At 30.8% G+C, this 12,164-nt stretch overlaps 1 protein-coding gene across 1 annotated transcript; it reads left to right on the forward strand.

Moving 5' to 3' along the window:
* Positions 1-1,615: 1,615 nt before the first annotated feature.
* On the forward strand, positions 1,616-4,217 carry LOC114268236 (cytochrome P450 81Q32-like). The gene is made up of 2 exons (XM_082894872.1): positions 1,616-2,563; positions 3,351-4,217. Exons 1-2 carry the CDS (start codon positions 1,679-1,681, stop codon positions 3,978-3,980), a joined length of 1,515 nt encoding a protein of 504 aa, XP_082750998.1. The 5' UTR covers positions 1,616-1,678; the 3' UTR covers positions 3,981-4,217.
* Positions 4,218-12,164: the final 7,947 nt, after the last annotated feature.

A 12,164-nucleotide genomic window follows, 5' to 3' on the forward strand; every position in this document is an offset into this window, starting at 1 on the left:
GGTGTTTCGTTGTGTTAAAGCCATTCACCATGTTCTGTCCATCAGTATCATTGCCAAAATCTATACTACAATTAATCTCTCTTTTAATTACTTCATTGATCCCTCCAAAATTTCCTTATGATTCAAGTCTTTTCCTTCTGGGTTTGTTGGAATCCTCCAAAAAGCACACAAGTTTTTATTACTGAAAACCCAAAATTTTGTATTGGGATCTCAATTTTTGTTATTTATTTGTTGTCTAGGTTTTGAAAATTGTTTCTCTAAAGATGATTAATTTTCAGTCAATGCGTGTGTTCTTGATGATGAACCAACTTTTAGACACGATTGTGGCCTTGGGCAACTCATCAAAAACTTGAGTTGATTCCAGACATTGATGCGAGAAAGAGGAAAAGAAGAAAGACGACATCAACGACTGCAACGGCAATGGCTCCGGCTACATTTGAACGTAGCGAGGTCTACCACCAGCCATCAACTGCTCGGACGCCATTGATTCCGGTCACGAAGCTATCAGAGTTAGTATACACAACACAAATTGATCCATATAGAGAGAGAGAGAAAAAAAATAAATGGTTTCTAGGCTCGGAAGCCATTGATTCTGATCACGAAGCTCGATCTTCAATTAATCAATACATATATGAGTCACTATATACAACATGACAGAAATGGATCCATATATACATATATATATATATATATAGAGAGAGAGAGAGAGAGAGAGAGAGAGAGAGAGAATGAACTTGATTTTGATTTGCACGACTGTTACAAGTGAAAATGGTAAGTAAGGTTAGATATATATATATATACAATGGCAAATTTGTCTTTTTATGTCTATCATTAACGGTGTTTATTGTGCACTTTACTCTATCAACCACAGGGAGGTTATGTGGTGATATTCGAACGTTAGGAGAGTAATCCGCACATGGCCCAAACCATAAGGGGGTAAAGTAAAGTTTGCCCAAATTAAAATGAATACATTGTTTGCATTCTATCTTGTTTATGTATAAATCAGGTATAATTCTAAAAAATAATTATATATTCATGAAAAAGTTGATGGCTTGAATAATTAAAATTTACAAATTTTATCATTGTTTGAAAAAAAAAAAAAATCAACTATGTCATTTCCCCATATGTAAATGCACATTCTGTCTTACTAATACTAACAAAAACATATTCACATATATTAAAGGCATCATAAACATAATTTTATAAGATTTACTAGTGTAGGATCTATCTAAAAAATCATACAAGGAATTTATAAATCAATGTTATTATCCTAAAATAATTATACATTTATGAAAAAATTGTATGATTTTAATTATTAAAATATATAAAATTTATCTTGGGTCTATAATTAATTATTTTTAAAAATTAATACTGATTTATTATTTCCTCATATCATATCTATCAACGTATTTTTTATATTCGGTTTTACATGTGATTTGTGTTATTAAATTTATCATATCCTCTACTACTGCAATAGTTATTTTATAAATCCGGGTGATTACATGATCGCATACGTAATCGTGTTGTCGTTTTGCCTACTGTGTCGTGATCAAATTTACTAATGCAACGATTCTCAGAAATTTCTACAAGTTTACCCATATACACACTACTATATATATTATGACAATCTTCACATCCATCCTCACAAAAACAATATATCCAATCTTCATTACCAACCATGGAAGTTAGTTTGCCATACGTATCTCTCTCTCTTTTCTTTCTTATTATTGCTTTCAAGGTCTTATCAAAAGCAAGAACACAGAAGAATCTCCCTCCAAGCCCACCGGCTCTTCCGGTCATCGGTCACCTCCACCTCCTCAAACAACCCCTCCATCGCACTCTCCACGGACTCTCCCAAAACCTCGGGCCGATCTTCTCCCTTCGGTTCGGGTCACGCCTCGTGGTGGTGGTGTCATCGCCGTCCGGAGTGGAGGAATGCTTCACCAAGAACGACGTCGTCTTAGCCAACCGCCCTCGTCTCATCATCGGCAAGTACTTCGGCTACAATTACACCGGCATCGGCGCGACCAGTTACGGCGACCACTGGCGCAACCTCCGCCGCCTCATGGCGCTGGAAATCTTCTCCACCAGCCGCCTCAACAGCTTCTTATCGATTAGGCGAGACGAAATCAAACTTTTACTCCGCAGGTTGTATCGAAACTCGTCTCATGATTTCGCCAGAATCGAATTGAAATCCCAGTTTTCTGAACTGACCTTTAATAACATAATGAGAATGATCGCCGGAAAGAGGTATTATGGGGACGACGAGGAGTTGTCGAACAATGAGGAGGCGAAGGAGTTCCGGGAAATAGTGAGGCAGGCATTCGAGTATGCCGGTGCATCGTACCCAGGGGACTTTGTACCGGTGTTAAGGTGGATTGATTATCAGAGTTTTGAGAAGAATCTGGGGAGACTTTATAAGAAAATGGACGCTTTCCTGCAAGGTCTGATCAATGAGCACAGGTGTGACAAGAGTAAGAACACCATGATCGATCATTTGCTTTCCTTGCAAGAATCACATCCAGAATATTATACAGATGAAATCATCAAAGGACTAATCGCGGTTTGTGGACTCCCCTCTCTCTCTCTAGCCCATCATACAATTTTTATGCTGCAATTCTGCAAATTAAAATCTATATCACATGATTTTTCATAATAAAAAATTTGAGTTCATAAATTTATTCATTTTCATTTTTATTTTCTTTTCTTTCAACAGAACCTTCCTCCAAATCTTTATTCAAACACAATTTGGCGGTGAACTACAGGACAAAAAAAAAAACGCTATGTCCGCAAGTTGCACATAAATGTTGCATCAGCGGCATTATTAATTTCTGATTAAATTAAGAACAAAGTACACAACAAACTGAAATATTTTTTTAATTTATGTAGCAATTAATATTCATAAATAATTATTAAAAAAGATATATGTTAGGGGATGGCTTTCATTGATTTTTTATTTTTATTTTTTTTCATTTTTTTAAGTAGATTTGCACTATAAAAATATGTTTGCAAGTAGAACTCAGTGTATTAAAAATAATAATAATGTGTATATATATTTTTTGTGTAGATATGAAATATTTTACATACTCCTATAATATTTATTGTGGATAGAAACATAATAGGCTAAACAAATGGTAAATTCATCTCCTATTGTCTCGTACTTCTGTGAGTAATGATTTGTAAATAAAAAGAAATATATATATATATATATATATAAATTACATACAAAGAAGATAGTAGAATTGAGGTCAGACATTTTAAAACAAAATACCTTTTATTACAAAAATGTACCGGTTATGTAAAAATATAATTTACTTTTTTAGTTTAATTTATTAACTTTTAATGTCTAGGTCATGATATTAGCGGGCACTGATACTTCAGCAGTGACAATGGAATGGGCAATGTCCCTTCTAGTGAACCATCCAGAGGTGTTGAAGAAGGCGAGAGCCGAGATAGACACTCATGTGGGCCAAGATCGCTTGATTGATGAACACGATCTCTCAAAGCTACATTACCTTCAAGCTATTATCTCTGAGACCTTTCGATTGTTCCCAGCAGCACCGTTGTTGGTACCACATATATCATCGGATGATTGCATTATAGGGGGGTTCAACGTTCCACGTGGTACATTGTTATTGGTTAATGCATGGGCTATTCACCGGGACCCTAAGGTTTGGGATGACCCTACAAACTTTAAGCCGGAGAGATTCGAATGTGGAGAAGTGGAAGGACACAAGTTGATACCATTTGGGATGGGAAGGAGGGCTTGCCCTGGGGCTGGTCTAGCACAACGTGTCGTGGGTTTAGCTTTGGGGTCATTGATTCAATGCTTCGAATGGGAAAGAGTTACTGAGGAGGCAGTTGATTTAAAAGAAGGAAAAGGACTTACCATGCCTAAAGCTGAGCCATTAGAAGTTATGTGCAAAGCACGTGACATAATCATGAATAACGTTTTCTCTGAAGCCACAAATGTTGTTTAAGCATTTTTTTCTGAAAAATATGTCGATATGTTCTCACGTGTTGACGGCACCTTAGTTGATTGTATGCTATTTTTGTTTTTTTTTTGTTTTTTGTTTTTTGTTTTTTGTTTTTTGTTTTTTGTTTTTTGTGTTGTTTGTGGTTTATATAAGTTCAAATATATGTTGTATGTGAGATTGATTTTTTAAATAAGTTCAAGGAAAAATTATAACTAAATAAGAAATAGATTTTATTACAAATTAGTACATACATATTTTGAAAATATCCTCCCACATAAAATTGGTAAAATTAATTTCTTTTCGCAAGGACTTAATCATGATCTCAAATTTGCAACTTTCAATTGGCGGATCATTTATAGTGATCATTGAAAGGTTTAGAAAATCGATGACCTGGTCAAGTGATTATTCCTTTGGATGGGGTCCAAATTAATTACTAGCAACGACAAACATTAGCATTTTCTGAAAAGATTAATACAAGGAAATAATGATAAGGAAGAGATGCATAATTACTATATCTACCTCAAACATTATATAACAAATCAGGGCCAAACATGCCCCTCTCTCTGTCTCTATTATTTCTTTGGGATTCTCTAGAGCACTTTAATTTACTAAATATGATGATATTATCTACTTCTCTACAAATCAAATCCAATCATTAGATACCCACTTGTTCTCTCTGACTAGTTTCTTTGTTATATTTACACACACATATATATACATAAATATATATTGTACTATGTTTTTGTTTTGTTCATGGCTGCTACTAATAAAGCTCAAATCCTTCACAACCATGAGAACAATCCTAATGCGACTACTAACCAATTTGAAGTGAAAAACTGATCATTCAACAAATATAAATTGTGCTAGGATAAAAAGTTAGTCATGAAAAAAAATATAAAATGATCCAATCCTTATGTGAAAATACAAAATAAAACTAGCATGACACATTTATACATATTTGAGATTAAAAAACATTACCAGAAAATAAAAATCAAATCAAGAAAGATCTGACCTTTTAATGCCATAATAATATATAATAATGTTTGTCTATACCATTGAATGTCTTGAAAGGATAGCAAATTAGTAATTAATTAACTTGATGATTTTTCTGCAACAAGTTACTGATCACTAAGCACAAAGTGTTACACAAAATGATAAATTTTGGATGTTGATGATTTTCTTTATGATTAAAAAAAAAAAAATCAGATTGAATTTTGTTTTTTAGTAAAAGTTTTCACAACATGCTAATGCATGTCGTGTAAAGTTATAATATTTTATGATATGAAATATATCTTAAGTGTAATTATTTTATGACATTTTTATATGCCGAGAAAATATATATTTTTTACGGCATACTGTTGACACCGTATTTTATTTTTCTGTCGATTATGACTTGTTGATTATGGGCAAGTTCGATTATGGTCTGCTGATTAAGACCATAGACTATTTTTAAGAATAACCTTGATCATATTTATTATTAGTATTATTCTTATCAACAAATATGTTGATATGACGTGACAAGTATGCTAGCAACATGGCATGGAAGAGATGATGATGTAACTCGAAAAAATTAAATAAAAGCTAGTAAAGATATTTGTTAAAATCAATTAGAAATCATATACTAAAATCAGGGGATCAATGTTAAGTCAAAGCGCAACATCTGCAAGTAGTTCCTATGGAATGGGATATGATTGATTGGAGAAAAAATTAAGAAAGATCATGGACTGATGGCTATAACATGAGATGGCCAAGCAAGTATAAAAGGAAGACTTGAGGAATGAAGAAGGGATTAATCATCAACAACCATTCACAAAATGTGATATTAATTTGGGAGTAGTTTAATTTAGAAGTTGTTAGGAATAGATTAGGTGATAGTTTTTCAATCCCCATTTCTTTCCTTCTGTCGATTACTATATTTGTTCTTTTCTTTATTTTTGTTTAAGTTCTTATTATTGGTAGCCAGTGACAATCTAATTGAATAAATACATATTATGTTCTGCTTTGTTTCTTCTTTATTTATTTACCTTTAAGGAAATTCTTAATTTGTTTAATGCATAGAATTCAACCACAAAACTTGATTTTTAGTTGTGTTCATTTAAAATTTATTTAAGTTTGTCGATCAATCATTGTCGATTGGGTTTAAACCAAATTTTTGCTAACACATACTTTTGTATGTCATAAAAAAACTGAATTAAATTTTTTTTTTCAGTAGAAGTTTTCACTACATGCTAATGCATACTATGTAAAATTATAATATTTTATGACATGAAATATATGTCCTCATAGTGCAAATATTTTATGACATATTTTTGTAAGTTGTGAAAATATACATTTTTTTCTGGCATACTTTTGCATGCCATAAATATATGAATTAATAACTTACCTGACATGTATACTGTCATTCAAAAAGTATTAACAGCTTGAAAAAAAAAATGTTATGGAATGTGCTAACTACGACATGCATTAGATGCATGTCTTAAATATGAGGAAGCCGTAAATAATTAGTTTTGTTGTAGTATATATAGAAAAGTTGTATATGTAGATGTCAATATAAAATTTGTAAGTATATTTGAAACCTCTCAAACTAATAAACACATGAATTCTTATATTTTTTTAGATAAAATTGTTATTTCCTTAATCTCTCTTTTTTATATCTCTTCCTTTTTCAATTCTCATACTTAAAAGGAGTAACCCAACTTTAATTTATTTTCAGATAAATTACACAAATCTCTTATGAAGTTTTAATAAAATATAATAATTTTACAATTTTAGTATTGTGGAGGGATGAAAACATTGGTCCAAAGACCAGACATATTAGCCCAAGATCCAAAAGTCAAGTCCAGTCCAGCAACGTGAAATCAAAAAAGGCCGAAACCATTGATAGGTTTGACAGAGGAGGGGACAGTGTCATGTGACTAAAGCCTGAGCAAAATCGCCTTCTAGACGGAGATCTGCAAAATGTGGGAGGGTCATTAGGTTGATTCACAGTGAACGGTGAAGATCATAATCGCCAGAGATAGGTGCATATGTCTGGCCCGTACAAATGAAATGGGTGCTTGATGAACCTGATCGGACGGATGAGGCAATTGGCAGGTTACCCCTAAGAAACCTGACATAATCTGAGCCATCCACAACAAGGCAATCCAACGGTAGAGTGTCAAAGCAACCTGGGCACTTCCCCGACCAAAGTCTGGAGGTAACCAAAACCCTTAGATGAGAATCAATTCAATGATCAAGACCAGAATCACAACACTATAAAGGGGAGAGTAAGGAAAAGCAAATGGAGAAAAAGAAGTAGAAAATCTATCTCCATAAATAAATATTATATGGCTAATCATATCTCTAACTTGAGCGTCGAAGGGTCCTCCCGACCATATCTTGTCGAGAGCGATCACTGACGAATTGGGTTCTCTTTGCGGAGTAAAAGAAGGGCCATCTCGTCTCAAATTTCCTGTGAAGAATCTTCTACCTTCCACAAGTATAATTATATTAAATTCCTTTAATATTTTAATTTATATAATACTTAGTCAATTTTTTTATCAATACTTCGTTATTCATCATTTTTACACCGAAATGTATATTTTTTTTCTTATAAAAATCTTTTGTATATTCATGAGTTCGAATTTGTTAAAGTTGAAGATCTTAATTTTATGGTGAAGTTGATCTATTATTAAACTAATTTGGATTCACTTTGGTGATTTAAACTATTCATCTCATACAACTAACTAAGAAAATTATACATACAAAAGAGTCAAATTGATCCAACATTGATTGTCATACTATTGAACTATTTTTATCTATATGGTCTTTAAGAAATAGATTGTCCATGTGTTATAATATATGTGCGATTTAATTATGTGATTATTTATGTTTGATCAACTCAATTTTTTATGTGCAAGTTTTGTTTTTGTTTTTTGTTTTTTGTTTTTTTGTTTTTAAATTTGTCATATAAAATGAACGGTTCAAATCATTGACATAAGTACAGCTAGTCTGACAATGCGCAAAATTCGCCCATGAAGCTCAAATTTTCAACATTAACGAATTTGAACTCGTATTGTCATACCATCTATATTAGTTTTAATTCAATTAAAACTTTATTAAAAATAAAATTAATATAATTATATTAAAATGTATTATATTTTCCCCAAGCTTCTACCTATCATTGCTTACCTCGTGCCCTTTTTCAGATGTGTAAAACATATCGTTTGGGAATATATTATTTTAGTAATTTTTAATTTTTTACAAAAAAATATGTAAAAAAATAAAAAAAAATGATATGACAACTTATAGTATTTTTTGACTAAAATTGAAAGTTACCAACTGAGATCGCTAAATACAGTTCAAATTCCACTTTTAGGTTGACACAACAACTCTAGCAAAATTAGTGAAATTAATTATTCAAAATCTCTCTTTTTTAATTTAACTATTTATTTTTTAGTATACATTTCTATTTTAATTATCTTCCTTTAAAAAAATTAATTCTTATATTCATTTTTTTTTTGTCAAATACAATTATACTAAAAAAATTAATTTTTAAAATTAAATAATAATCTAAAAAATTTATCTAGAATATTTAGTAAAAATGATTTAGAATCAATTAAATTTTATTCATTTTTATCACATTTACAAATAAGTGATTTTTTTTTTATTCGTATGTTATTAATTGTGTGCTCTAAATTTTTAATAACAAATACATGTCATAATTTAATTGGTAAAAATTAAAAAATAAATCAAAAAAATTATATTTACGATAAAATATAAATACATTTTTTCTTATGAGTTTCGTAAATTTAATTTATCATATGATAGTGCTAAATTACATTTGTCAATATATTAATTTTTTCATGTTTTGTAAAGTCTAAAAATTTGTCTAACATCGAAATTATAATTTGTCTTATGTTATAAGATTTACGTAAAAATAGATTAGAATTCACTTGTGATATTAAATTTAGGCTTAATATTAGATTTACGCCAACTTATCATTCATCTAATCATTAAAAATTGTCTAGGTCTATTCCCAACTTATATGAATCATTTGACTTATTTATTTATGAAATTAGTACATAGATATTTGTGAGTATTTTTTATAATAAAAATAAGAAATATGGACATATTTTATGAGTACTTATTAAAAAATTTGAACTTAATTTAAAAAAAACTATATATATTTATGTTTAAAACAATTAAATGAATAGTTATATACATTTATGGATGAAAATATTATCTAAGATAAAGCCACCCTAAATTGTAGGTCATATTCTAGTTCAAATAAATTTAAATTTTATCATAGTTTATCAGTTTGTGCTAATTTGGAGGTTTTAATATTGGGTTATTTGATTTTTTTTTTTGGCCAATAATTCTTGATTTAAGCCTAGTCTTTGGAGAATAGTCTAATTGATGTCCAATCAATGAGTTAGTAGACCCACCTATTTATTTAATTTTTAATTAGTAAATAAATTTTTAAAAAAATTTATAACAAAAATAGGAAATATGTATATATTTGTTTGGTATATTTGTTAACAATTTTAAAATTAATTAAGAAATTATGTAATTATTCTTGAAAGAATAAATTGCATTGGTAGTCCCTATATTTTAACTATTGTGTTATTTTTGTCCTTGCAATTTTAATTTACTCGATTTTGATCATGAATTTATAATTTTATCTCAATTTGGTCCAATTGTTATAATTTCTAGTTATTATTATTATTATTATTGAAAATATACACTTGAGTAGCATCTGCTATAATTTTATAGACAAAATTATAAATTTGTTTAATTCAGTAAGTTAATCTCAACCAACTCAATAACTATTTTCTTTTAAAAACCTTAGCTGACATCATCAACTGAACCAAATTGATACAAAATCTAAAATTAATGGTCAAAATCAAGCTAATTGAAATTACAGAGATCAAATTAACAAAAGAGACAAAATGCAGGGATTATGGATATAATTTACCCTTCTTGAAATATGTCTAATATTGACTAGAATAAAGATTGGTAGCTCGAAGGATTTTGCCCCCGAATCCCCCTAAAGCCCAAAACGACGTCGTTTTGGGCTTTAGGTTTTTTTTTTTTTTTTTTCTTCTTTTTTTTCTTCCATTTTTGATCTGAAACCGACTGAGAAGAAGAGGGGAAGAGGGAGAGGGAGAGAGAGAGAGAAGAAGAAGAGGGGAAGAGCAGCAGCTGGTGGTGTCGCAGCTCCCCGCCATCGCGCCGTCGTCGCAGCTCCGGCCCGCCGTCGTCGCCTCGCCGCCAGCTCGCCGCCGCAGCAGCTCCAGCTCCAGCTCCGGCCGCCGTCCCGCCTCCGGCCCTGCCTCCTCCTCCCCTGTTATTAGGGCCCCCTCCAGTCCTCCTTCTCCTCCTCCTCCTCCTCCTCCTTCCTCCTCCTCCTCTCCTCTCCCCTCCATCTTCCTCCTGATTTCTGCGTCTGAAAAAAAAAAAAAATACAAAAAAATACAAAAACGGCAACGTTTTCTATTCGGGGGATTCGAGCTACGTAGCTTTCGAGCTACGTAGCATGACTCTATTGACTATCAATATTAGGATATATTTATATCTGAAAAATTATTTAAGACCAGATCAGGCTAGAATCTGAATAAAAAATTGATGGCTTAGTAAAAATATTTAATAATTGTAAATTTAAATTTGATCAGTTTTTCATATAATTTTTGTTTTCATAATAGAATTAGGTTGTTTGATAATTATAACTTATAATTCCAATTTTTCTTTGTATTTTTTTTAAAATATTTTAACATTATATATAATTATGATTTCTTTTGAACTTTCCTTTTCAATCTCAAATTAATTATAACTTGAATTATATATAATTTATTTTTAACTCCTCATCTACAAAAACTAACGATGAAGATGAATTGTTTTTTTGAACATTGTAAAAAATAAATAAAGAAATATATTATCAATAATAATAATAACAAAATATATTTTTATTTATCATGGGACGTCTCACCACTATATTGATAATAGATATTAATAATAACACTCATTACAATAATACAACAATAATACATTAGATGACAAGTAACATGTGATCATAATAATTTTTTATAGTTATACAAAAGTACCTAAAATGATATATAAAAAAATAATATATGATCTATATTCAATTTTTATATAGTAAAATTCACACTTAATCTCAATCATACATTAGCTTTCTAAATCAATTCATCACCCAAAATATCTACTATTCTTTTATGTAATATTCACATTTTCAAAACCCACCCAAACAATACTCTGAGTGAGCTCATCATCATCCTTGTTGTTGCTATGCTTACCACCTCTTTTTTTTTTTTGGATTAGCAAAATAAAGAATTTTATTGATGAATTCAAACAAAGCATGGTAAAATACATCAATAAAGAGGAGGGTACAAAAGAGCATCACAGTGGACATCAAGATCCCAACCAGGTTGACACCAAGATACACAGCAAATCATTTGCTAACACACAACCTCGAGCTCCAAGCATGAGAGACTAACCATTAGAGCAAACAATCAAGAAAAACACGCAACCCGCAAAGCAACTGTAAAACCCAAGTTTTAAATATTATTATTTTATTGGATAGATTAGTAATTAAATTAACTTATATGAGTCATTTATTAATATCAAAGAATTAGTTATGAGATGGCATTATATTTCCTATTACTTAGATGGGTAATTTTGTAACTTTGAGAAATTAGGTTAATAAGCCCACCTATTGTGGCTTTAAGTCTTGGAAAACAAACAAAACAGAGGCTATGAATTGTGCCATAGGCGGCTAGGGTTTGAGAAGGTAAAAGATAAAAGAAAAGAAAAAGAGAAGAGAGGCTTGTGCTGCAGAAAGGGTTTGGAAGAGTTGAAGGTGAAGGCAGCAAGCAAGGGTTTGGAAAAGTTTAAAATTAAAGAAAAGAAACTCAAACCAAGGAAGAGGGAGGATTCATAAGAGTGGTGGTTTTGCTTTATTCATCACTTAGGTAAGATTTATTTTATTGTATTCCTATCTATGATTTTAGTGTTAATATATCAATAGATGATTTTATGGGCATATATGATTAAATAGATATATTGATATAGTTTATGTTGGGAGTCTCAATTTTGCTCAATTTTAGAGTGTATTTTGCATCCCATTTGGGTGGTTCATATTTTGAGATTGATATGTGATGGGTTAAGTTTAATGGTGGTGTATTTGTGGGA

Source organism: Camellia sinensis, chromosome 1 (assembly GCF_055761805.1).
Source record: "Camellia sinensis isolate YWXY chromosome 1, ASM5576180v1, whole genome shotgun sequence".
In the NCBI taxonomy this organism is placed as follows: Eukaryota; Viridiplantae; Streptophyta; class Magnoliopsida; order Ericales; family Theaceae; genus Camellia; species Camellia sinensis.

What these genes read in the sequence shown, in the direction of transcription:
- LOC114268236 (XM_082894872.1), top strand. Translation starts at nt 1,679, where the DNA reads ATGGAAGTTAGTTTGCCATACGTATCTCTCTCTCTTTTCTTTCTTATT. An exon ending in TCATCAAAGGACTAATCGCG is followed by an intron (nt 2,564 to 3,350) that starts GTTTGTGGACTC and finishes TTTAATGTCTAG; the next exon opens with GTCATGATATTAGCGGGCAC.